This window comes from Malurus melanocephalus, unplaced genomic scaffold, assembly GCF_030028575.1.
Source record: "Malurus melanocephalus ecotype Western Australia unplaced genomic scaffold, MMel_1.1 scaffold_17, whole genome shotgun sequence".
NCBI classification, from domain to species: domain Eukaryota; kingdom Metazoa; phylum Chordata; class Aves; order Passeriformes; family Maluridae; genus Malurus; species Malurus melanocephalus.
In genome coordinates, this window is record NW_026623249.1 from 4,188,162 (window position 1) to 4,215,037 (window position 26,876).

At 43.0% G+C, this 26,876-nt stretch overlaps 3 protein-coding genes across 4 annotated transcripts in view; 2 read left to right on the forward strand and 1 right to left on the reverse strand.

Moving 5' to 3' along the window:
- The first annotated feature begins 194 nt into the window (after positions 1 to 194).
- Positions 195 to 13,442, forward strand: XRCC6 (X-ray repair cross complementing 6). 2 transcript variants are annotated; one of them, XM_057389167.1, is made up of 12 exons: positions 196 to 344; positions 454 to 563; positions 660 to 798; positions 2,687 to 2,941; positions 3,803 to 3,986; positions 5,325 to 5,511; positions 6,734 to 6,902; positions 8,031 to 8,192; positions 9,099 to 9,228; positions 9,923 to 10,023; positions 12,091 to 12,201; positions 12,951 to 13,442. In XM_057389167.1, the coding sequence occupies exons 1-12, from the start codon at positions 254 to 256 to the stop codon at positions 13,145 to 13,147; spliced, it is 1,836 nt and encodes a 611-aa protein (XP_057245150.1). In that variant the 5' UTR covers positions 196 to 253; the 3' UTR covers positions 13,148 to 13,442. The 2 variants fall into 2 exon arrangements, with proteins under 2 accessions (XP_057245158.1, XP_057245150.1); XM_057389175.1 differs by lacking the exon at positions 12,951 to 13,442 and having other exon boundaries at positions 195 to 344; positions 9,923 to 10,036; positions 12,091 to 12,170.
- Positions 13,443 to 14,752: 1,310 nt separating this feature from the next.
- Positions 14,753 to 18,527, reverse strand: SNU13 (small nuclear ribonucleoprotein 13). Its single transcript, XM_057389204.1, has 3 exons — positions 18,162 to 18,527; positions 17,249 to 17,369; positions 14,753 to 16,652 (listed from the first exon to the last, which is right to left on the reverse strand). Exons 1-3 carry the CDS (start codon positions 18,294 to 18,296, stop codon positions 16,390 to 16,392), a joined length of 519 nt encoding a protein of 172 aa, XP_057245187.1. The 5' UTR covers positions 18,297 to 18,527; the 3' UTR covers positions 14,753 to 16,389.
- The window catches only part of MEI1 (meiotic double-stranded break formation protein 1), a 38,138-nt gene continuing 29,537 nt past the window's right edge, over positions 18,276 to 26,876 (forward strand). The window contains exons 1-8 of the mRNA XM_057389211.1: positions 18,276 to 18,428; positions 18,691 to 18,814; positions 21,152 to 21,202; positions 23,065 to 23,138; positions 23,917 to 24,022; positions 24,568 to 24,771; positions 25,908 to 26,038; positions 26,525 to 26,639. Of these exons, the coding sequence (XP_057245194.1) occupies positions 18,312 to 18,428; positions 18,691 to 18,814; positions 21,152 to 21,202; positions 23,065 to 23,138; positions 23,917 to 24,022; positions 24,568 to 24,771; positions 25,908 to 26,038; positions 26,525 to 26,639 (922 nt within the window). The 5' untranslated portion in view covers positions 18,276 to 18,311. The remainder of the gene's footprint in view (positions 18,429 to 18,690; positions 18,815 to 21,151; positions 21,203 to 23,064; positions 23,139 to 23,916; positions 24,023 to 24,567; positions 24,772 to 25,907; positions 26,039 to 26,524; positions 26,640 to 26,876) is intronic.

The window sequence follows — 26,876 nt, forward strand, 5'->3', positions numbered from 1 at the left end:
CGCGCAGCGCGTGAGGAGCTTCCGCCCCTCTCTACCCCACTACAACCAATCCACGCGGAGGGGCGGGGYGTCTTCACAGGACTGGGCGGGGCCCAGCGTAGTCCCGCTCTCCCCATTGGTCAGCGTTGTTCCGAAGGCGGGGCGATCTGAGGAGCGGCCAYGGCTGGCTGTGGGCGGGGCCGTGTGGCGCGGGCGCTGTGTCTGACTCGAGCCGTCCGAGCGCAGCCGCTCCGGTGGCCGTGCCGCGGAGGCCATGGCCGGGTGGGGGTCGTTCTACCGGGGCGAGGGGCCGGAGGAGGACGAGGAGCTGCAGCAAGAAGAGGAGGAGGGGGCTGAAGCGGCCGGTAAGGGCCCCCACCCCCTCACAGAGGGCAGCCTGGGGCCCGCTGCCTGCTCTCGGGGCTCCGCGGGCAGAGGAGGCCGCTACTGAAACTGTTTCCCCCCGTTCCGCAGCGGACCACAAGTTTTCGGGCCGGGACAGCCTCATTTTCTTGGTGGAYGCCTCCAAGGCCATGTTTGAGTCCGAAGGGGACGCAGAGATTCCCTTCGACATGACCATCCAGGTAAGGATGAATAAACTGCTGACTGCCTAAGGCAAAATTTCCACGCTCTTTACTGAAAGTTATTTTCTTCTAATTTTGACCTGTGTTTTTTTTCAGTGCATCCGGAATGTGTATACCAGCAAAATTATCAGCAGTGAGAGGGACCTCTTAAGTGTTGTGTTCTTTGGTACAGAAAACAACAAGAACGCGGCAGATTTCAAGCACATTTATGTTCTCCAGGAGCTGGACAATCCGGGTAAAGTGGTATGAGGGTTGTGTAAAAAGATGGAGTAAGGAAATCAGTATAGTAGTATTATTAGTAAGTGATCTCTCTAAAATCAGAGAGCTATCAGGTAAGTTCTTGTTACTGAAATCCATTGGTTGTGGTGAGGAATWGATTTAGGTATTTATTGAAAACTTAGAAACTTCGTTAGAGTCCAGCTTTTTCTCTTATAGTTGGTTCAGATCCCTTTTCTATGCCTTTTCTTCTATTTTAATGCGGTGGCTTCACTTGCTGTCTGCTAAACCTAAAAGTATCTCAACAGAACTCTAGAGTGTCCATGAGAAAAGGGTGTGTCTATGCTAAGGCACCATGGATTCCAGCTGATGGCTGAATCCCATCACAGAATGGCTGAGGTTGGATGGGATTTTTGGAGGTCATTCCATCCAGCCCTCCTGTTCAAGCAGTGTCAGCTAGAACAGGTGGTCCAATATGTTATCTTGTTTGGGATGTTCCAGCTCTTATTTTCATAATAAGTTCTGCAATTCTTTGRTTTTACTCTTTCATTTTCTTAGAATTACATAGCATCTGCTTGATAACAAGTATTGGTTGCTGAACTTGAAAAAGACAGTAGGAATGCAAAGAATACATGCTAGTAGTGACAGATTGTGTGATGGTGGAGAGTCTTCTGGGGGAATTTTGTCTACAACTTTTAATAGCAGCCTTTATCTCTGAGGAGGTTTGATTTAATTTTCTTAACTAGGGGGTGCAGGTTTAATGACACAGGGGCTTCTTCTGAAAGAACTGTGTATTGTCCTATTTTTTTTTTTTTATTAATTGCAATCAAGACCTGACAGGACTGCCTTAGGTTCTTCTCCCTTTTCTGGCAGATAGTGGATTATAGGTCCTGCACTTCCATTTTCCTCCTTTCCTGCTTGCCCTTTCCACCATGTTAGAGGCAGCAGCCTTGCCATGCTGATAAAAACAGTGCAGGTGAAAGAGGGTGTTTTTCAAAAGGAAGAGGATTGTATATTTTCTGCCCCTGGAGAGCAGTGTGCTCTGGAGAAGAAGGAAATGCTACAGGGGGTTATTATGGAGTACATAATTCTGAACATTTACATTATTAATTAAAGAAGAGATGAGGAAATGGAAATAAGATAGTAAAGGGAGAAGAAAACATTTTCAAATGAGATCTTGTAAGTGCTACAGAGTTTAAGAGAAGGGCAAAGGAAGAAGCTCTGCAAAAAGAAGAATGCAGTGGCTGAAAAATGAAAGCTTGACTCCCTTTGTAGAATAACGGGAGAAAACAGGACCTGCTGTTAGACAGGTGGGAAAAGGAGTCATAGGTGGGCTGGAGTAATCCTCAGAGCTGCATCAAGGCTGTGGACACCTGACCTGAATGTTGCTATGCTCAATGTGGGATCTGTAGGCTTTATCTCACCTTTGGGTGGATCCTCTCTGACACAAGGGCTGAGGGAGGAGGAGGAGCTTTCCACCTTCCCAGCATGTGGAAATGCAGGATGCATTTCAGGTTCCTCCTTTCTGTGGTGGTGCAGCAGTGTGCAATACCTCTGCAGCGGATGCAGTTTGCTACCTTTGCTGCTGAGCCATTGTCATTCAGTGTAGAAGGTTTGCAATACTTTGATCCCTGCTTGTTTTCCTTCCCCACAGAAATAGCCCACATTGGTGCCAGGGCATTTCATGTCCTCTTGACCCTAGAAGGACTCATAAGTGGTAACTGGCTTGTGATATTGCAGATYTTAGGCCGTGCTGGGCAATCTTCTCAGCCAGGTGTTGGAAGGGCACTCACACAGAGGTGTTTGGGAACATTACTCAGACATCAGCTGCAAGGAACCCTGGTGCATGTTTAGAAGAGCTTATATTTCAGTATTTCTAATGCATGTGTATGCTGTTGCCCCTCCAGGTGCAAAACGTGTTCTAGAGCTGGACCAATACAGGGGAGATGATGGACGAGCACTTTTCCGGGAGAACTTTGGCCACAACGCTGACTATTCACTGGGCGAGGCACTCTGGGCCTGCTCGAATCTCTTCAGTGATGTCCGAGTCAGGCTGAGCCACAAAAGAATCATGCTCTTCACCAACGAGGATGATCCTCATGCCAATGATAGTGCCAAAGCCAAGCTGGCCAGGATCAGAGCTGGTGATCTGAGAGACACGGGTCAGTAATTTCAGGCAGAATAAACATGTTGTGTCTTTGCAGCAGATGTTAACTGCATTGCTAGTTCGTGATGAAAAAACTGTAAAATCTTCAGAACTGGGGAATCCGCCTGAAAGTTTCTAAATTAGAAATTTGGTGTCTAAATTAGAAAATCTGTTTTCTCATCTGGTATCCAACAGCTAGCAATTATTTTCTAGGATCTCTTTCTAGTTTGACAGCATAAATGGGGACATGAGAGGGCCAAAAAAAAACCTCTTTGGTTGTTGTACCATTTTCCAGGAAGGGAATAATAACTCCAAGTTAACACAAAAGGAAAATTACTTTATTGGCTCCATTTTGAATTAGCTGAAGGACATCAGCCTGAGCTCAGAGAGTARACAGCAAGTGCCTCATTAGTTCAACTGTGTAGCCAAGGTAACGAGTGTTTTTGGAGTTCAGCAGATGTCCTGCATCTAGAAGCTGTGAGGCTTCCTTAATCTGTTAGCCCCGATAACTTAGGGAGAAGGGATTTTTGGAACTTTGTTACTACCCTCTATGCCTGAGGTAAGATCATGTTTCATAGGAGCTTATCAGAGTCATTTCATACTCAATGCTGTCCAGATTCTTAATTAGAGAGGAAACATTTTCTATTCTGCATTATTTTGACTGAAGTTAAAGAAGGTCTTTTGCCTCTTTCCCTAGAGAGGGGCTAGAATTGCCCCTTTCTCTAGAAAATTTCATGTCTGGTGCAGATGGCAATTCGGAGCTCATTCTCACTTAAATTATTTGAGTAGATAGAGAAATCTGAGAGTGCTCACATAAATGCTGATGCAAGAAAAAAGCAATTTCTGATCCTGTTCGTATCTTTTACATTGTTTCTAGGTATCATCTTGGACTTGATGCACTTGAAGAAGCCTGGAGGGTTTGATATTTCTTTGTTCTACAGGGATATTATAAATGTAGCAGAGGATGAGGACCTTGGGATCCATCCTGAAGAGTCAGAGAAACTGGAACATCTCATGAAGAAAGTACGAGCAAAGGAGACAAGGAAAAGGACTTTAGTCAGGTTTGTGCCTAATGCATCATTCAGTGGAGACACCTGGTGTTGTTTTCAGACTGCATCTCACTTTCCTCTTCTGGAATGATATGTCTTTAAAGGCATCAGTGCTTACATTCCTCAATCTTAATTCTTCAGATTGGTGTTTCTTCTGCAGTTTCCAAGGATATTTGTGGATGAGAAGAGCAGAATGGACCCCATTTTTTTTTCCTCTGTGTGATATCTCCTGTATTGAGCTTGGCCAGGAATGATCACTTGTCAGACCATTACATAATTGCTAAGTACTTCCCTAAAAATCTGCAACATAAAAAATTATTTATAGTGAAATCTGAAATTGGAATTAGGCTTTTCTTGCCAACGTTAACTTTAAAAWTTTTTTTCTGAATGTGAATGGTAGTTATTTTGGCCTATTATTAAATATTTATATGTTGCCAGTCTAGGTACTTGGCATGGATTCACACAGCCTTGATATTTCTAATCTTCTACTAAAAGATTAGAAATACTTAAGAGAGATTAAAGGGATCTTGCCAAAGCAGATAGGAAGTATTTTTGGAACCACATGGTCCATAACAGTTGTTTATTTTAGGGAGCGAGTTCATAGTAGAATGATGTGGCAGCACTATGAAGCCTAAATAAATGAATAAATAAATWRAAATATTAATAAAGTAATTAATATTAATTAATAATATAAATATTTATAAAGTATCCCAACCTGATCTGTTGTCACTGGCAGCTCCAGCTCGTAGCTTTATTTTTCTTTTCTGGGAATGTTCCTCAAGTTTTCTAATATTTGGGGAGGAAGAATCCCATTTCAGTGAYACCTTTTAGAAGGGAGGAAGTAGCATTCCTAATAACTCACTGTTCTGCTCTCMTAACTTTAAGATTACCTCTAATTTGAAACATTCTAATTTTTTCTCTAACCTCTGATTTACATTTTTTCTTAAATCTTGGTATTGTTTTCTTAGTGGGTTTTGGAGGGGCGATATCATAGTATCGTATCACAAATAGCTATGAGAATTCATGGACATTACACTAAGCATAATTGGGGTACACAAATGTGTCCTGTGCTCTGTTTGAGCATAGCTGCCCTTCAGTGGAAGAAAGGGTAAAAGAAATGTGATAAATTACTGGTGTTTAGGTAATTTTTATGACCAGAAATGATGATATTGCAAGAATATTTTTATGCAACTGAGGTTATGACTCAAGTGATAGTATGTTTCCAAAGATGTATGTGATTTTGGGGGAGGAGAACAGGAGGAGGTCAGAGGAAATAACATGAGGAGGTGATTTTCTTCTGCATTAGTGATTTTTCAGGAATCTCAAGTTCATATCTGCTTTTTTATACAGGCTAAATCTGCATCTGAGCAATGATGTAGCATTTTCTGTTGGTGTTTACAACCTTGTTCAAAAAGCCTATAAACCATATCCAGTGAAGCTTTATCGGGAAACTAATGAACCAGTTAAAACCAAAACAAGGACATTTAATGGAAAAACAGGCAGCTTGCTCCTGCCCAGTGATACTAAAAGGGCTCAGGTAACATACTGATTATGTGCATGCTTTTTTCTGTCTCTGTAATATGTGAGGGAGGTGCCAGTTCTCTTGCTGCTTTTGTTTGTATTGCACTTTCAAGATGAGATRCAGAAATATTTGCATCTGTGTGCCCCTGGGGACAGCCTGGTCATGTTGTGAACTCTGCAGAGTGAGAGTGGGTTGCTTCCCTGATCTGTCATGGAAAGGCATAGCTGCTGGTGGAAATGCTGTCAGGAACACAGGTCATTTCTTTCTTGTAAGGCAAAACCAGGTTGTCAGAGCCTGACCTTATGTGACCGTGTGCCATTGTTGCTGCTGACAACTTTTGATTCATTAGGGATAGATCTGCTCCATTTTGTTAAATGTACAAGTGTGAATCACAAGAGGGTTGCATCTCTTTTCCATACAAAAGGCATGTTACCTTTGGAGATTCTTCTATATATTTATCTGTGGTTTGCCTTCCTGTTTGCCTTCYTGGCTGCTGTAAATTGAGTGTCACATTCTGATCAGGCACAGCCTWATTTCAAAATAGGTTATTTCGTTGCTAGGTGTACTGTCACAAGTGAACTTTGTGTGTCCTTCCATGTTAAAAGCTCTTGAAGTTATTGTCTTAAAATGAAATGCTAAGTTTATTTATACTGGGTATTAGTTTCTTGAAATTATAGGAGGAGAACAGAAAGTTGAGCATTAAGCTCTGATGTCTTAACCTCAGCAGGTGGACTATAATATTGTTTTGATTTTGTGATGCATGAGTGGTGCTTCAGAAGCATTGTTTCTCAGTCACTGTTTCTTTCAGGAGTAGGTAGCTGACATGCATCTGCTGAAGCAAGTTTACAATTGGACAGGACCTCTGAAAAAGTCTGGTCAAATCCAGCCCCACAGCTGGACTCACAAAACCAGATCAGATTGCTCAGGGTTTGTTTGGGACAGCTCTAAAGAACTATAGAGAGGAGATGTGACAGCCTCTCTCTATCAGGGCTTAACCATTGTCCTAGAAAAGTGCATTTTACTGATATTCAGKTACAATTTCCCTTGGGATAATGGTCACAGACTGTGATTTACCAGTTCGGAATGCACTACTCATGAGGGTTTACACTATCTTATCTATAACCTTCTTTTCAGTAGTGGAACRCAGCAATTGCATCCTCTTCCTGCCCTGTCCTGTCTCCTCGTTCCCAATTTTTTTTATGCTGGCAGCTCTATCATCTGCTTTTCCCTGGTTTAGACATATGGAAACCGACAGATTGTGCTGGAGAAAGAAGAGACAGAAGAAATAAAACGGTTCGATTCTCCAGGTTTGTTTCTGATTGGTTTCAAACCACTTTCAACGCTGAAACAGCACCACCACATCAGGCCATCCCAGTTCATCTATCCTGAGGAGTCCCTGGTGAAAGGTAAGCAAAGATGGCAAGAGATTTACCTGCTTGCATTAGTGTAACCAGCTGATTCATCATGTGTTTGAGTGGGGATCATGGAGTGTAAAAGCTTTGTCTAACTTAAAAATTTGCTAATATTAAGAATGATCACATTAACTTAGTCCCCTCTCAGCTACAGATATTTCTTGTTTTCTTAATAGCAGAAGAACCAATTATGCTTCATGTTTATCCATCATGACAAGCAGCTAATTAAACCATGCAGATGTAGACTCAAAATACCTGGTTTTGCCATTCTTGAAAGTGAAGGCTCCTACTACCTGACAAGAAGGCAAAGATGGTTTAAAAAAACTAAACAAAACTAACCAAATAACAACAAAACAATAAAAACCAAAATACCAAACCAGTGGAGATAATTTTGCTGATTTTATGTCCRTATCAGCTAGGAGTGGAAACATAATGCTCAGGAAGTATTTGAATTAACAGCACCATACAGTCTTGTAAAGAGAGAAGGAGAGGACGTTTAGAACTGTTTATTTTCACCTATTTATGTGTATGCATAAGTCTATTTATCTAAAAAATACATTCCAAGCTGCAATAGTAAAGAAAAAAGCTTTAGTTCCTCAGTCTGCCAGTGGATAAAGAGGGCTGAGTTACGACCAAATACTTTACAGTGTCTGACTAAAGAAAAACCCTCATGCTCCCTTCTCCAACTTTGCAGTTTCCTKGCTCAACCACTTACATCAGTCTTTCCCTGACCACCATATCTGGTGAAACAGCAAACATGTGCTTCAGGAAGAATACTGAAGTCTGAATTCTTTGTGTTACTTCCGTAGAAGGTCCTATGATAATGCTGCTACTGTGATGTCCACCAACCGAAGTAGACTTTGTGCATTAAATTACACAGTGTTTCATTGCTCAGGTGGTAGTGATTTCACTTCTTCCATCAGAGCTCTCACTGCTGGCCAGGAGAGACTCGCTAACATTGTCCATTTTGAGTGTTCTCCCCTTCCAAATTTCCTTTTTATCTCCACCATAATGCAAGCATTTCAAAGAAGTCACAGGTTTTGAAAGCCTAGTATCTAATGTTATATTCCAGAACAAAGGAGCAAAGCTGTGAGTCTGACTAATCCACTATTTCCTTTGTAGGCAGTACAGTGCTATTTAATGCCTTGCTGATGAAGTGCTTGGAGAGGGAGATGATGATGCTGTGCAGATACACTGCTCGCCGGAACATCCCTCCTCGCTTTGTGGTCCTGGTTCCCCAGGAGGAAGAGGTGGATGAGCAGAAAGTGCAGATAGCCCCTCCAGGTATGGGAAGAGATGCCACCTTTCCCTGCATGATTGGATGCAGTCAGTGTAATAGTGTCCTGTATTGAGTGAAAATATTCTTAATGCTAGCTCCCTTGAAACTGGGGAAAATGCTTTCCAGCATCCCTTTTCTTCAGTTTTGTCAGTGTAAGCATCTGATATTGAATCTGCTTTTAAAGCCCTAATTGCATCAGTGCTTGCTCAGGTACGACCTGGCTGCAGTGTTTTGCCTGCCACCTACCTCTTTTTAGCAGATTCAAATAACTGATACAGAAATTAAAAGCCTTCTTTTCCTGTTTGAAGACTAGACAGAATGTCTTTTCCTGAATTATATTGTATCCATGAATATATTGTAAAGTATTGATCAAATAATCTCACATAGTGAGCCTCATTCCACATCAGCCTAGTGGAGAATGATTAGGGAGCATCCTCCTGCTCTTTTGCTTTTTCTCACCTCTTTAAGTGCAAAATTGTCTTATGGGAGAATGTGAAGTAGGGAAGTAACACTGCTTGTGTACAAAGTAAAGCATTTTAGAATAATGTGGGCAATAACTTGAATTTCAAACAAATCTTTTTCAGTCTTATGCGCAGTAAGAGATGGGAAGGTAGAGTGGTTGATGTCCTGCATAAAGAGCAAGTCACAGTATCCAACTGCTAGTTATGAATTTAGTTTGAATCTCTCTCACAAAGCCATTAGTGATGCTGGTTATAAACACTGAGATTGGGATTGAGTGTCGTGCTGTACGCACTTGGAAGTATTATAGATTGCTATTGTTTACAAYAAAACAGGTAGATAGTTTGGAGACATCAGACTTAGATAATAACCATCTTGGTCTTTCCCATAAATTATTGTTTTGAGACCATGCTTCTGTGTAACTGTTGTCTTCCTCTCTCTCTTCTGTATAGGTTTCCACATGATTTTTCTACCCTATGCAGATGACAAACGTAATGTTGATTTTACTGAAAATGTGCCAGCCAGCCAAGAGCAGGTTGACAAAATGAAGGAAATAATTCAAAAGCTGAGGTTCAAATACAGGTACTTGGAGATAAAAAAGGGTGCAAAGGGTGGCATGGGGAAGGAAGCWCAACCATTGCTTGCTCTGTTGCATGTTGTTCAGCTGTGGTGTCCCTGAGATGAGATTTTGATGTATTTTGATAGAAATCGCTTCTCTTTGCAGTAGCTTTGTCCAGACTTTAAGCTTAATCATTCTGGATACTCAGGCAGTACAATGCTTTATGTAGCACGTTCTGGAGTTCTTTGTAGAATTGCTCTTGTTCTCTGGGCTGTTGTCATTTGTTGCAGAGGTATCACATTTTATTGTGGTTCTGCCACTCTATTGCAGATCAGACCCAGATAATTAAATTAGAGCACTAGAAAGAAGAGTTAGGCCTCTTTTTAATTATAGCTGGGATAAATACTATGAAGTACTTAATTGGGAGATTCTTTTCCTAGGTATGTGGAAGCCACCACAACTGTATTAAATTATAATGCCACTGTCCCTTCTGCCTCACACAGCTTTCTAACTCTCACATAGCATTCTTATGTGGTTGATACATGAAGGATAGTGATTCAGCAGGTAAATTGATAATAGTAAAAGCARTTCTGATGTGATGGATTGTTGCATGGGAAAGAGGGAAGTTTTATTCTGAAATAAGTTGGTGGTAGATAAGTTGGTGTTTTGTCTATCTTCTTGGCAGCATGCATTGACRTTTTGGGGGATTTTTGACAGGACTGACAGCTTCGAGAACCCAGTTTTGCAGCARCACTTCAGGAATTTGGAGGCTTTGGCACTGGATATGATGGAACCAGAACAAGCTGAGGATCTTACAAGTGAGAATTATTGGTGGGTGTGAAGGSAGGCAGGATAGAGGACTCATGACTTTGTTTTAAGTTAAATATGTGCTATTAGAAACCCAAATACCTTTTAAAAATGTTTCACTTGTGTGCAGTTCCACTATGTAGAATTCTGGATGTGTCCATTCTGAAATACTGAACCTTTATTTTCTATTGCTGTCACTTTTAAGGTAAAGAAAACATGGCTCACTTTACCGTCCAAAATTAAAATTTAATCACCTTTTTTTTCTATGGTGACAATTTTTTTTCTCTGAAATTCTTTTCTTCAAGATTCTCATTAATATTTCAGTCTGATAACTGGGCAGAATTAAGCTAATTATTCTGCTGGGGGCAATGCTGCCACCTAGTGAYTCTGAGAGTTTATTTGTAAGCGTCTTATCAAAGTATAGAACCTTGCTCCTGAAGGGGAAGTTCCATTTTTAAAATTATCTTGTTCTTCTGGAATGGTGTTAGAAGAATTATTTGTCTCTTATGAAGTGATACCTAACAAACCAGTTAGGTCTCTGTGCTAGATATCATACATGACACAAACAAGCTGTTCTACCTCGAACTACTTGCAGCATTTGATAGTAACCTGCTCTATTTTAAAATTCTGAGATTAGACCTAGTGTTGTGGTTTAACCCCAGCCAGCAGTCAAACCCAAGGCAGCTGCTTGGTCACTCCCAAGCAGCAGGATTGTGGAGAGAATCAGAAGGGTAAAAGAAAACTCGCGGGTTGAGATAAAGACAGTTAAAGAGGGAAAGCAAAAGCCACACACCAGCAAAGAAAAACAAAGAATTAATTCACTGCTTCCCATGGGCCAGCAGGTGTTCAGCCACCTCCAGCAGAGCAGGGCCCCAGCGTCCCTCATTCYTCCTTCTTCCCCCCAGCTTTATATACTGGGCATGGGATACGGGCTGGAATATCCCTTTGGCCAGTTGGGGTCACCTGTTCTGTCTGTGTCTTCTCACAACCTCCCAGGTTCCCCCAAATTCCTTGTCAACATGGCAGTATAAAAAGCAGAAAAAGCCCTGGTTCTGTGTAAGCCCTGCTCARCAATAACAAAAACATCACTGTATTATCAACCCTCTGTTTGGCACAAATCCAAAACAGGCCTGTACTAGCCACTGAGAAGAAAATTAACTCTACCCCAGCCAAAACCATCAGGTAGATCACTTACGTCACTTCCACTGTGTAAGTTTTGTTCTCTTATCTACCTGTCTGTCTGTCTGTCTGTATCTCCTGCAGGGATATATGTGAGTTCATTGCATATCTCTAATCACAGAGTGGGTCAGCTGAGAACGGACCACAGTGGGTCATCTGGTCCAACCTCCCTCCTCAAGCAGAGTTATCCCTCAGCACATTGTACAGGATTAGTTCCAGGTGGTTCTTAAATTTCTCCAGTGAGGGATACTCCACAACCTCTCTGGGYGACCTGTTTCAATGCTCAGTCACCTGCCCACTAAAGTTCTTCCTCACGTTCAGGCTCTTCCTGTGCCTCAGTTTCTGCCCACTGTCTCTTGTCCTGTTGCTTGCCATCACCAAGATTCTGGCACCATGTTCTTGACACCTTCCCTTCAGATACTAATATGCATTGATGAGGTTCCCCTTTCAGCCRTCTCTTCTGGAGGCTGAACAGGCCCAGTTCCATCAGCCTTTCTTCATAAGGAAGATGTTACAATCCTTCAGTCATCTTTGTTGTCTTCTGCTGGACCCATTCCAGGAGAAGGTTCTTCTGGTTCTTCCAGGTTCTTCTGTCCCAGGGGTCTCTCTGCTGGTCATAGGCACCAAAGTTACAGCTGAGTGCTTGATGAACTGGGGTTACTTCCCAATACACAGCTGAGTTGGCATACCTAGCCTAGTTCATATTTTGTGAGTTCCTTTTTGCTCAATGTTTGTGTTTGTACAGAATCAGCATTGTGTGGTTCCATAGGCTAGTGGTTTTCTGTAATGAGCATTGTATTTTTACCACCAGGTCAGCTAATAGTTCATCTGGCAACAGCAATGGCCTTGTTCAGACTTTCTTGTGATTACTGTTTTGACAAATCTTTATTTTTTGCCAGTGCCAAAGTCTGAACAGATGAGACACAGGCTGGGCAACCTGGTGGATGAGTTTAAGCAGCTGGTTTATCCCCCTGACTACAATCCTGAAGTGAAGGCCAYAAAGCGAAAAGGTAAGCAATGGTGGTGCAGACAGAAAACATAGTGTCTGTATTCTGTTTAGAAGCTTCTCTGTGTTCAGTTTGTCTCATAGTTTAAAGAAGCTGTTTGTGCAACAGCTCTTTGCTGATCTTCACAATGAATTATTATATCCAGTATTGATTCAGAGAGTAGAGAATACTGTGGTATCTGGTTGGAGAACTGCCAGAATGACAAACTGCAAAGTGAAGTAGAGGAAGTAACGTAGGTAAATGACTGCAAAATAYGTAGATATAATTTAGCAACTTTCTGTTTTATGACAGAGTAGTAAAATCATTCATGCTTTCAGTTTGTGTTGGTGAAGGATCTGACTTTTATGCATGGGTTGTTGAGCAAGTGCAAGATGGGCATCTTTAGGGCTAAATGTGTAAGCAATGCTGAAATCCATTTGTAATGTAATTTGGGAGTCTCTGAAAGCCTGCATGAAGTTAGCTCAGCTCCCTGTGGAATCGTTGCATTCTGCTGTCTTGATGAGAATCCCTTAAAAGTTTCACTTGGAGGGTCATCGGAGCACAAAGTTTCCTACTTCAGTTAATATCACTCCTATGAATGAAATACTGCATGACTTACATAATGACATTTGTTTCTTAAAACATGGAATCTAGGTCTCTGAGTGTGTGGCTGATAAAGTACGATGTGCTAATGGCCATTAACTGTGGTATGTATAAGAAACAATGATGTCTATTTTTAAARAATCTTTGTGATCTAAAATGTATCCTTCTAGCTTCTGATGGTCAAACTGAGAAGAGGCCCAAGATAGAAGTCTCAAAAGATGAGCTACGGAGTCATGTGCAGAAGGGCACTCTAGGCAAGCTCACTGTACCTGTCCTGAAGGATGCATGTAGGTTTTTGGGGTTGAGGGGTGGAAGCAAGAAGCAGGAGTTCATGGACGCTTTAATTGAATACTTTAATGAGCGCTAAACTGGAGAGGAGAACCCTGGTTTACTTCTGTCTGCTTAGAATTTTGATTGTCTTATGTGGGTGCTGTGTCTGTTTAATCTTGCAGTGAAAGAGAAGGCAACTAAATGTTGCTCTGTCTAGCAGTGGAGAAACTTTTTACTCCTAGTTGTGAAACTTCTCTGCAAAGTTGGGATTCTGTTGACAGTAGACAAAGGCAGAAAGAAATTCTCTGTAAACTTAGGTCACCCACTGCACGTGAACAGTTGTGCCTTGCTAGTTTCTTAATAAAAGATATTTTGGACTTTTTCCTTTGCAACACTGACTRTGGTGTCTCTGTGTCATAAAGACAGCAAAACTCACTGCACTGTAAAACACAATGTTAACAGCACGTGAATTCAAGCAGCAGGTTGAGTTTGTATGCTAATGGAGGGTATAAATGTGTATTACTCTCCAAAGGAGCCAGTATCAGTACTAGTAATCAAATTGGGTTCTTTTCCTCTATCACCATCAGATCTTAAAAGAAAAAATCATTTCTGGAAAGCAGTGTCCAATCTCTTGGGCAAAAAGCTAATACTTCACAAAGCTGCACAGCCCGGTCTTCCATTTTTAAATGGTAATAGCAAAAGCTGGTTAAAGAAAGGGGAAAAAAAGTGTGCCCTGGAAGGCTGCAAGCATTTATCTCAATTAAATTACTGAGACGGCATAGAGCTTTTCCACTTCTGTATGTGTCAGACTATTGCACAGGCCTCTCTATTAAAGTGTGTGCTTTAAAAATAGGAGAAGAGCAAATTGTGGAGAGAGCCTTTGTAACATACAGYGTTTTTACTTTTTAAATCATACTTATGGAGGCTGCAGCTGGGGCTGTTTTGAGTTTTAGATTCCATGCCTGGCATGCCCTGCCTGTCTTGCAGAGTAAGATGACTAAAACCAATAAACAGTTGTTGCCCTTGGTTTAGGGTATTACTGTTTAGTGAAACTTTTAACTTTCTACAGCATATAAACATGGGATACCTGAGGTCTGCATTCTGGTCTGCATAGTGTTTTTAGTTTTCAGAGATTCCCATGTGTGGCTCACAAACTATCCTGTGACCAGTGTGCAGTGTGGCACAGCTATTGGAGCCAGCTGTGACCACTCTTCTGGGACTGTGACYGTCCTGGCTGTGACAGCACACTTACTTCTACCTCCACAGCTCCTCCAGAGAGAGCAGCTACCCTGCATTGAGCTCTGCAGTACTGAGTCTACATTACCTGTTACACTTTCAATCAGCYTAAATTAGTTGTTTTTAATAGGGATTTATCTAAGCACTCAATCAATTTTGCCCTTGGCAAAGAAGTAACTGTAAATGCTTGTCTTAGCAAGACTTGAAGAGTAGAATAGTGAGACCATCCTGTGTGTAACTCTGTGAACTGAATTCTGCAAATACCCTTGTTAACATCTCTCTTGGCTCGCTAACCCTCAGGCACACTATGTTTCAGGCTTTGGATGATTGTGGCATGTTTGTTGTAGGTTATTAGATCTGCCTCCTGGCTTTTTTTTTTTTTTTTTTTTTTAATAGCAGGCTATCACATTAAATAGCAGTATAAAAGGGATGGTGATGGAGTGCTTCAGAGCAGGAAAAGAGACGGTTTTGCTTGCTCAAGTATCCTTTATTTCTGCTCCTTATGCTTTCTCTTACATCAGCTGTCTTAGTAYAATAGGGCAAATCCTCAGCAAATCTGTTGTTCTAAACACAACTAGCTCAACAGTCAGCAGCAGTAGAAGGGAACAGGAACCCTTCTAAACCGCATACAAATAAAAGGACTTGAGTATTTGTATGAAGTTCACTTCAGCAAGGATTACTGTTATCAGCCATTTACAAAAACATACAAACATCATGTCTTCAGTCTTTTCATCAGCTGACTTCATCTGCTCGGGATGTACTGACTAAAGGTATGAAGTTAGTCCTCTGTGAAAAATTACAGGAAAATTTATTTTCCCTTCTGCTATTGCACCTAATGGTGTTTCCACACAAGTTTGCTTTGGCATCCTGCAATAGGAAACAGGTTTGATATTCCAACACAGGGGTTTAGACTTCTCTGCTCAGAGCAAGTAATAGATTTCTTATACAATGCCTTTAACTAAAACTAGGTCCATAAAAATACCACTAATCCAGACTGCTGTTGGTGCCCCATGCTTTTCTAGAACATGAAATGATAACAGCATCCTCAAGACAGAGGTTAATTTATCTGAAAAATTACTTGTCCTCTGTTTCCTTGGCCATGACTTAAAAGGGTTCATCTTCAGTCAGGTGACTACAGTGAAGTAGCTAAAAAGCATGACATACTTTTTATAATTAACAGCCAGATGTCTGGTACTTGTCAGACACAACAGGCTGCTCTCTGCCATGTGTTTTGTACTTAACTTCCCGAGGAAGCCCAGCTTCAGTGATAACAGTCCATGCAAAGAAAACTGAAGGAGTACAGATTACTGCACTCCAATAGCCTTTAGGCAACCTCTGAGCAGTTTAGCTTTACATGCAGAATCACTCCAGTTAGTTGCAAATGCTTCACCAAGGAAATGACAATTCTATTTAGCTTTGCAGCATTTTTATTTTTTTCTTAGAAAGTCAGTATTAAAAAATAATCAAGGTAAGGGAGCTCCCCTTGTGTACTGCCGTAAGATTTCTACTCCCTGTGCATCTCTTACAGAAGTCTCTTGTCTGGTTTCAAGAACAAGCACTGTGTTACCCGTGCTGATCTTAACTCCATCTCCTGCTACACAGTAGCTGCTGCCTGCCTTACACCCAGCCTATGCTGCTCCATCACTTAATGTCTCCAGCAGCCTGAACAGGGGGAACATTTTCCTCAGTAGTCTAAACCTTTCAAAAACACAGTTGCTCACACCTGCTGGAGGCTGCAACTTAGCAGAAATACTGCAACACAGAGAAAGCTGACAGGTGGGTTAAAAAAGCCCTGAGCAGGCAGATAGGAAGACAAGGATGGGACCATTTTTTTTTGTCTTTCTTTTAAACATAAAACAGGAAACACGATTCTACAGTCACTTTTCAAGAAGTAATACAGTAAGAATGCATGTGTTGGACAGGAATAATASAAAAGTGGGGGCACAAGAGGCAGAAACACTAAGAACTATGCCATTATTAAACAAAAATGTGGCATTTTGAAATGAAACATTGATATCAAAACTATCATCTCAATTGAAGCTGAACACTGATTTCCCCTAATTTACATTTTTCTATTTCACACACGCTTAYAGTCGTGGGCACTCAGACCAACAGTCTTTCTATAGCTTGCTGTACAGACTGGATCTGAGGCTTTAGCTGTGATCCCTCCTTGATGGTGATGGAACAGGCGATGACTGGCCGGGAAACACCACATGCCCGGCCCAGGGCTTGCTTGGAGCGCACAAACACATAAGGTACATTCTTGTCCTCACAGAGAAGAGGGAGGTGCAGGATGATCTCCAAGGGCTCCGCATCAGCTGCCATCACAATGAACTCTGCTATCCCTCTGTTCAGTGTTTTGGTGGCTGTAAAAGAAGCTGGAAGGTCAGTCTAAGTCTTTCTGGAAAGCACATTTAATGTAAAACAACTTTAGGAGATGCTGAAAAATGGCAGCAGTAGGAAGGAGAGATCTAGTGCAAGGGACATGGGTTCTAAGAGATTACAGAGTTTCTATCCTTAGTGATTGAGGGTTTTTTACAATTTTGACAAGGTGAAGCCCCAAGCAAGCAACTGTGAAGGGAGCCACTCTATGAGCAGGTTGCACTAACRGTACCCTCAAACCCCAAAACCCTCAAATCTTTATGGTTCTGAACTGGCTAGACATCTGGTAATCTCAGTATCACACCACTGAAGCATGCATGATTACAAACAATGCAGCAGGAACACAATTCGGGAATCTACCAGAACCACATATATATGTTGAAAAGATTACAGCTTTTATCTGTCCCTGAATATTGTTTAAGCAGGCTTGAAGGAGGAGAAAGGAGACACACACCTGCAATAGCCAGATCAATATAAAATGAATGGTTCACAGCTACAGAGAGAAGATAATCTCTACTCACGGCATCTCACAAAATCCTTATTATGACTTTTAGCACACTGTGCAACACACAAGTCTCACCTTCATTGGCCCCCTTGCGTARCTGCTTATAGTTGCAGGATTGCTGCACAAGATCCAGCAGTGTTTTGGTGAGCTGTGCATCAGCCAGTGGGTAAGCTTTGGGATTCACTTCTGCCTCACTCTACAGGAAAAAGTAAAGAATATTATAATAGGAGCAAAGGAGGCTTTGGTCTGATCAATGCTGCACAGGCATCATGTCCACCACATATATTAATTACTGGAGTCGTGTCACTATTCTCMTCTGCTTTGCACATATAGAAGAAAAACCATTGCATTTTATTCCTACAGGAGTAAGGATTCTTCTTGTATGAAAGTAAAAGTGAACAGTAAGAARGATATGCTTCACATCAAAGTTAAGAGTGTACCAATCACACATCTGCACCCAAACAAACCAGCAGCAGTACACTTACGGGACAGTCTTTACGAATTTTATACCAAAAAAAGACTACATAAAATGAAGCACTTCAGTGCGCAAATTAAGAGTAACAAAGATTTTGAAGAAATCCCCAGAAGAACACGTATCAGATTTGTTTCTGCAAACCTAAGTAGCTTCTGAAAATCAGTAGCGGGGTGGCACAGTAGCGAGGTGACAAGCCGTGTTAGCGACCAGCGCTGGCAGAAGAACTGCGGCCTCTGYGGCTCCCGGCACCGCGCGGGGGTGACCCCAGACACCGAGTGTCCCATTACCGGGTRTCCCCAGGACCGCCAGCCCGCAGGGCCTCCTCCCCTACAACCAGCCGCCCGCGCGGCCTCCACGTGCTGCCCGCCGCACCCCTGGGAGGCGGCCGCCCGCTACCCCGGACCTTCCTGAGGAAGAGGGGGAGGAAGAGGAGGAAGACGAGGAGCAGSGGAAGATAGGAGGAAGAGGAGAAGAAGGAGGAGTAAGAGGAGGCCGGGGCCACAAGCCACTCACCATGGCTGCGTAGGGTCGCTGCTGCCGGCCTGAGCGCGCTGTGAGGGAAGAGGCGGGAGCGCTGCTGCGGCCGCCGGAAGGAAGGCGGCCCAGGGGCGGAGCCCTCGTCCCGCGCGGGGCGGAGCCGCACGGCATCCCCGAGAGGGTGTGATGGCGGCCGGGACTGCGGGGCCGTGCGGCCGTCACGGGCCGCGCTGGGCTCTGCCGCTCCGCCCGCCGCTTTGCCTCGCCTGCGCCGTGGAGACTCTGGACGACGGCAGCGCCTCGGTGGGCATTGTCTGCCCCGCCGGCGCTTCCCGTGTGCGGCTGGGCCTCGGAGCACCCCCAGCGGGCCCCGGGGGTGGCCCCGCGGTGTGGGCTGCCGCTCTCCTGCGCTCAGTGTGGGGCCGGTGCCCGGCCGGTGTGGCCCTGGGCCAGCCCTGTCCCCGGGCCAGCCCTGTCCCCTCGGCACCCGGGCCTTGGTGGTCCTTTTCCCCTCAGGGCGGTGCTCTGGCCCAAGGCCTAACAGGCTGCTGTGTTTAATCCGTAGCTGGTGCGCAAGAAGCACATCCTGTCCCGTCTCCAGGATGCCCTGGCCTGGCAGGCRCTGCCAGTCGTCCAGCTGCTGGCACCAGAAGAGAGAGTGTGCATGCATTTAATAGGAACACTCTTTGGTAAGAGCTGTGCTGAGGCCTCGTGCGGCAGCAGGGAGGAGGCAGGTGCCTTTTGTTGAATACATGTGAAGCTTGTATTCAACATATGAAGCAAAAAAAGAGCAAAAGATTATTGAGGTGCCTGCCTCCATACTTTCACCGTTCTGTTAGGTGTGTAATTACTCCCCGTGGAAAACTGCCTGTCACTGATTTAGAATAGGTTAATTAATTTTCTCACTCCCCAAAGAAAGTAGCAGGATTGGCATATTCATAAAGCTCTTGCAATTTTCCTAAGTATCTTGACTATCTTGTAAAATCTTTCTGGAGCGTAGGGAATGCCTGGCATATTACTCTTCCCTGAATGCCATCCATTCTGGTCTCATGCCTCGAGTTACATGAAGAGTCATACAGAAATCCAAGTGTGAACTTAAAAAGGTACTGCAGGTTTTTATACCAAATGTGCAAAACAAATCTTYGTGGTGGGTTTTTTTCACTTTGCATTTGTAGAAATCCTTGTCACTGTACAACTCAAACCTGCTGCTTTCTGCTGGGTCAGCCTCATAGCAGAATAGTGTTCAGCAGGATGTCAGAAAGCGTCTTTCCAGTAACAGTCCCTGTGATCTTGAACATCTCTTACTGGTTTCTATTTGCATAGCAGTGCTATGGGAAATATCTTCGAAACAACTAACATTTTGTCAGAGAAAAAATAATGGTCTAAATGAGGGAACAGTAAGGCAGGAAGGGAAAAGTGGAGGGGAGGAATAARAGTGCCTTCAAAGAGCAAATATACCAGATTCCTTTAATTCCACTGTCTCATTTGCACATCACAGATAATTCTTGTTCTTTGGGAAAAAGTAACTTAGAAGACCCTTCCCTCACTTGACACTCTGAATAATTCAAACAGTGTTYGCCAGTTGATTGCCGACAAATTGTGCTGTGCATGGAAGCATCTTTGTTAGAAACAGAATTTTATGCAGGTTTAGTTCTTTCAATTGCACAATTTTTTTGAGTGTTGTGTGCCCACAGGATCCTTCAGAGGAGTGGAAAGARTGCTGCTTATGGCCAATTCAACTCTACATAGTGTGGCCCTAACACAAAATATTCCAGAAGACTGGAATGCTGTGCTTGCATTTCAATGTTCTTGTCTTCTCTAATAATTCTCTGAGAATTGTCTTTATGATTGGGTGGTTTGAGAACAGCTTTGGCTTTTATTTTTCTTGGTGTAACTCCTAGAGCAGTTGGAATCCCAGTCTAAACTTGGGGCTATGTATTCGTTTTCGATAGAGCTTGGATGAACCAAGGATTGTTTGGTGCAAGAGTGTAAAAGGGGCCCCCAAAAGTTTGAGCACTGCTGTGGAGGAAATATTAATAGGGAATTCAGGAACATATATTCMTTTTTGGAGAGAGAATATTGGAATAAGCAGAGGGAGAAGAAAGAGGGTTAAGAGAAGTGAAGTGTTATGTATGAGGAGGTGGTGAATTTCAGATAAGCCTGAATTGCACACAGCTAATATTGCAATGTTCACTAATGCTATATGCAGATCTTTACTAGAGTTATTAAGGATTGGGTAGATAAGGCTCATCTGTCCTAACATTGCTTTAGTTGGTCAAAATTTTGAGAGGGGAGGTTTTTTTCAATGTGTTGAAATGAGTGGTTTAGTGTGGCAGAAGTTGGGATCTRAAGCATATGCCTCATGCTATAGGTTGGAAGAAGGTGGGAGGTGGAGTTTCTTGTCTGCTGGGATGTATTAGAGTGAGACAGGGGTTTATTTTAACATATCGAATCTTGTGCTCTCATCGTAAAATTAGCTTGTGAAGYGATGCCATCAGGTTCAATTTAATGTTGGAATAGTTTCCATAAGATTTAAACCTGGTKTTCAGATTTGGTTTCAGGATTTTCAGTACTGTGGACGGAGAAGACTGTTCATAGTAAGTGGTATGAATGGAGGATACAAAGGACAAAACTCACAGCTGGGCTTTGACTTCTGTCATTCCAGGGTGTTTTTCAAAATGTGTAATACTGAATACACACAGTGAGATGTGGTGGTGGCAGCAGTTACATATTCCCCGACATAGGTGGAGCCATTGACTTCTGTAAAGTAAATTAAAAATTTGCAAGAGAACTGAGTGTCTCATATCCCTGTGTCCTGCTTATGGAGGCACCTTTTGCAATACTCCCTGAGAGTATCCACCCCTGTCTGACAAAGTCATGCTGGTGTCATGTGAAGCAGGGAAAACAAAATAGTTCTGAAAAAACAATTGGTTCTCTTTTGCAAGATGGAGTGAGCACTAGTGACCACAGCACTGGTGATCAGAAGCAGGAATGAGTTCCATGACCTACTGTGGTTTATTTTTTAGGGATGTTGCATTCTGTGGAAGACAGCGGTGCCCTGAACCTATTAGCTGAAGGTGAGAGACAAATGCCACATCTCAATTACTGGCAGTTTGTGAAGGGGAGAATCTGTCTTGTCTGATACCTATAGTGAGGTGCTCGGCTTCGATGCAGCTTCAGTGGGGAAGACCATCTATTACCCATCCATACACAGAAATTAACGATCTTCTCCGATATTTAGGGACAGGGGAGTCTGTGCAGATTTAAATATTTAACATTTCTCTCACAGGTTCTGTGTGTGTCATGAATTTAGTATCAGATGGATAACAGTGTCTCAACTTTGGCGTCTTTGGACCTGACCAAATTGTCAAGGCAAAAGGAAATCTATGGGATCTACTTCTTTCTGCTTGGGAGAAGAGGGTATTTCTGATTTAATTGTACAGGCTGTAGATTCCTCTTTGTGAGCTGTCCCTCATTTGAAATCCGAAGGAAGCATCTGCAGGGCTGACAAAGGGATCTCTGCAGTCCAGTTAACCTTGGGCACYTCTGCTGGGTCTAATGATACAGCAGTGCAATGATGCATTTCATGTMCAGACATGAAAAGTAAAAGAAAGTGTGATGAACTTCTTCCAGAGGGATTTTAGTTTTCAGTCACTTGCTTGAAATGGTGTTGAAAAGGTAAGAAGCCTTTCTGTCATGTTACTAGTCTGTTGAGAGATAGATGCTCCAAACAGCAATTTTAAATAGTGTTACCCAAGTCTTGGAAGTTTTTTTAAGTTTCTGAGAGTTTGGGGCAAGAAAAGGCTATTAAACCATCTATAAATCATCTGTCTCAGGTATGCTCCTGCTGATATGCATAGCACTGTAGCTGAAGTAGGTCTAGTATTGACTTGTATATACCGAGAAATGGTGAACACAGAAGTCTGTGATATTTCTTTCTATGATGCTTTCCTAAGATACAAATCAAAAGTGTGGGTTTTCCAAATGAGTCATGCCATGACAGCAAGCTACATCCAAGACAGCCTTACCAAATCCTGTGTAGGAATATTTTGCACAGTGTCTCAGTAAAGGGCCCATTGCCCAAATTTTATCCGCTGAACATTTAGGTGCCCAGTTCTAAAAACACTGGAAGAGGAAGAGGAACTTTGCTGCCTGAAACTGGCTTGCTGGTGTATATGTGGAAGCATTGGTGGCCTGCCAACATCAGGGAACTGCCTTGTGATTTTGTTAGGGAAGCACCAGGTGATGTGTTGCCACTGCCTGGCAAACAATTTCTTGCTGATTCCTCTTGTACAGAGCTGACAGACTTCCTGAAGTTTCAGTGGGCCAAGAATAACAGCACTTACTTGGGGCTGAGGAGGTAAACAGCACCACACTGGTGACTGGGGCCTTGCTTTCTGGTAAAGTGTATAACTGTACAGGATAACTGCAGTGGGGAGAATGGCTGATGGACTTCACTTACCTTAGGGRCAGTAGCAGCTGAAGAGGAGTTCTGAATCTAAGGATCCTCAGCAGTTTCAGTTCTGATACCTTCTCTGGAAGGATACATTTTTAAAGGCCAATTTTCATACAGTAGGAAGCCTGGTCTATTCAGTTACCAGAATTTTTTTATGTTTTTAAGCTAGGATTTTTTTCCCCTTCACTTCCTGATTCCCTATGTTTACTTGCTGTCGTGATGCTCCATTTGTTGCCTGCAGTTCATTTCCATGCATGGCTTGTAGAACAGCTGAGGCAGGACTGCTGTAATGGTGCCACAGAGAGCTTGAGCTGGGCTATCAGAAGTAATAGTGCTGGGAATGCCACTGTTACTCTGCTTTCTCAGCACCTCTGCGCTCATTTAATTTCTAAGYTCTTTGCTCACTGGTCTGCTAAAGCCCCGTGGAAGATGGATTGTGAGTGCTCTTGTGTGCATATTACTGATCCTGTTTCTTCTGCCTAGTTCTGGTGCGGCTAGTTGTGGAGCTGAAGTCAGAACAGTACTTATGCTGCATTTTGGATGAAAGTCAAAAAGAGGTCAGTGAAGACAAATTCTCTTCCCCTTCCTTTACGTCTTTCAGAGGTTGAGGAATGAGTGACCCTTAAAGACTGGGATGTAGCATTTACTGCCATGGGATAACATGATCATAGAATGGTTTGGGTTGGAAGGGACCCTAAAACTCATCTAGTTCCAGCCCCGCTTGGCATGGGCAGGGACACCTTCCACTAGACCAGGTTGCTCAAAGCCCCATCCAGCCTRACCTTGCATGTTGTAATGCCAGTTGCCCTGCTGTGGTGTTGGCGGTGTTAGTGTCTACCATGGAGTTTTTGTGATGTTCTCATGATTCCTTGCAGCCATATGGCTTTATGATACTCGTATGAAGCTGTGTGGTTTCTTCAGATAYTTCTTTTCCTACTTTACTGTTTCAGTTATGTGAGGAGCTTTCTCAGCCGGTGCTATGGGCTCTTACTCTCTTCATTCCAAAGTTTATGCTGGTGCCATGGAGTACAAAAAGTTGGAAAGTAGCAAAAGTTGTGAGGAATTAATCTGGTTCATCTGCTCATGCGAGAGAGGGAGAGGGGAGAGAGAGGAAAAGGAACAACAAGCATATGATTCCTTGAATTTATTTAAAGAAATTTTGGAGACTTAGTGTAGTATTCAGGRTTTTCTTGTGTTTTATCCTAAGTGGTGAAGAGGACCCATCTTTGGAAAAGATCCTGTTCTGGAATATTACACATCACTGAGATCTTTCTGGGTTTGGGTGCATTTCTGCATTTGGACTGTGTTCTCATCAGTGCTCTGTCTCCTCTACAGCTGTGCAAAGCAACTACCATGAGAAACAGCCTGCCCACATTTGCTCTCTTGGGCAAGCTGGCAGATGCCATCCCAGGCTTTGTTGATGTACTGGTGGTAAAGCACAGTGAGTAGTATGTCATGTCCCACTGAAGGGTGGTATTCACAGCCCTAATACACATGCATGCGTGCACTTCCCTGTCCCTCAGATGAATTAATGGAGGTCACACAAGAAACCTGTCCAGAAGTCAGAGTGGCATTCAGGCCTCCTGGGATACAGGTCAGATCCTTCATAGCAGGCTTGTTACCATGTTTTTAGCCAGGCAAAAGCAGCTTTTTATGAACTGGGGTTGTGGGTCTGCCTCACAGGCAACATACATTTAGTTTTTTTTTCCTTGATCCAGTGCTTGGGGGTCTGCTGAGCAAGCTGAGCTCTTTGTGGAGGGAGCTGGGATAATGGATCTTCATATGGTGAACAGTGAGCTCTGCTACCTGTTTATTAATGTGCCTCTGCTCAGGGGGACAGATGGTGCTGAGCACAACACCTAATTGTGGCATTCATTAACCTGCGTACACCAGTCTGTCCAGTGGGCTTTTGCAAGTTTTCAAAGGAAATAGGTTGGTGCTTTTAAAATGTCAGTGAATGTTTGCTGTTCCTGTTCCTCATTCTAGATAATTTAGTGGATCATCTGTTGATGGGCTTGACGTACCCAAATGAGGGTATAAAGGCTGCTGTCTGCTACTTGTATGGCAAGCTGTACTCCTCTCCCGCTGGCACAGAACGGCTCTCAGGACTCTTCGAAGAAAAGCTGTGTGGTGTCTTCTTGAATACCCTTGGGTCTGCACAGACAAAGGAGCTGCAGGTTAATTGTTTGGGTAAGGCATTGCTGAGAGAAACTGCAAGGTGCAAGGGAAGGCTTAGAATGAGGAAAGAATCCTTGGCTGGCTTAGATGCTCTCATGTAGGTCATTCCATAGAGCATCTTTATGCTGCATGTCCAAACTCTATCTGTTACTCCATAGCAATCAAGTGTCCCAGACCTGCTGCTGAACACCCCCAGGCCCTCATGTTCCCTCATGCCTCACATTTGCCCAGCACTGGCTAATCTTCACTCTCTTTAGAGCTTGTGCTATGGTCTGATCATCCTCAAAGTTTCTGAATGCAAATACTGTGCACAGGCAGGTGGGTTTTGTAAAGCAGTGGGATGTAACCTAAAAAATACAGTCTTCAGATATGGGGTATCATGCTAATTATAGAGCTAATGTGGAAGTGGCACTTTCTTGCATTTATGCTTCCAACTGCATGTTTCAGTTGTCACTGGGGAGCACAATTTCACCCTTTCTGACACTGCTTGTTTGTAAACCATCCAGGGAGTTAATTTTTCTAGTAGGAGGCAAGCAGGAACTGGATTGCTCCTCAGCTCATCTGCTCAACTAGAAATGCATGATGATTCCTTTGAAAGTAGAATCCCTGAGAATTTATGCTGACATGTACTGATGATTTGCATCAATACCTGTAGCAGTGATCTATACTGTTATACTGAGGGATTTTTTTGTTGTGTGGATATCCTTTAGCTGAACACAGCTGTTTCTGTGAAAACAGAAGGGAAAGATAAATGCCTGTTCACGGAAAATGTCTTGTCACTGGGGTCACTGATTGCTTGGAGAAGGATGCAGGTCAAGAGCTCTCCCAAGAAACAGTTTAAGATGTGGTTACTAACAGGAGACAATGCAAGTAGAAGGCTCCTGAGATACACCCATATACATACATGTCTCTGAGAAGGAACAGAGAGCAGATCAGACTAGCTAAAAACATCATCAACAAAGGGTTGCAAGACATGGGGGTCATTGCAGTAGCCGGGGACACAGTGAGAAGAAGCTTCTTAAACTGGAGTGAGGGCCTCCAGGAGAAGGGAGGAAGTTGGCAACAGATCTTAATCTGTAAATATTCCTGTGTTAATATAATCTTCACTGTGCTTAGTATGGTGCTCATTCKTGCTTCCTCTTTTGCAGGTTTGCTAAAGGAACTGCTGAAATCTGACTATTTTGTATCTATTCTTATGAATAATTCAAAGACAGAGGAGGACACAGAGAACTCTGACTTCTTAGAAGGGGAAAATCCACTGCCACTTGTTCTCAAAAAGGTGATTGCTGGTAGACATRAATAACTTGCTGGCCTATAATGAATCTTCAAGGCATTGTATATATAAAAGGCAGAGTATTCTGTTGGCAACACCAGCAATAGAGGCTGTGGTGAGAAATGGGGATATCTCCACTGATTACCTTCTTGTTCATTCCTGCATCCTGGAGTGGGGAAAATTTTACTCCTGGCCTCAGCTGATTTTACTCAATCATACTTGAGGTCTGATATAGCACTTGCAGTACCAGCATGACTAGGCATGGCGGCAAAATTATTCTTACTCATGGTCTTCTCTGTTGTGGTTCTCATGTACTTCATTTGGAGTGTCTTTGGTTCAGTGTTTTATCGTACCTTAGCAAGTTTAATCTGTGCAATACATACAAAAAAAGGGACTTTAATTTGTGTTTTAAATTTAAAAAAAGTAGAGCAATTTCCTAGTCATAGCTGCTTAGCTGACTCCTTTCTCCTTTTGACTTTTGTTTCCCAGCAGCTCTTGTTGACCAGAGATGAGACGTTACAGGCAGCGAGTTCTCACTGTATGTCTGCAGTACTGGTTCATTCTCCTAGCAAATATGCTCCTGCTTTTATCCATGCAGATGTCCCAGGTGAACAAATGCAGTAGTATCTTATTGTTCATTCTCCAGTATCAAAGCCGCCTCTGGTTTGGGAATCAGGCTGGCTCCATGGAATCTGCTGGTGGCATCATGTGTGTGGTGGCCATTTCATACCATGTGATTTTAGGAGTAGGAGGGGAGAGTATGTTTTCAACTGAAAGTTTAGAAGCAACTGTCATCAGACAGAATGGAGTTTCCACAGAGAGAATTTGGCTAAGTCCTTGAGGT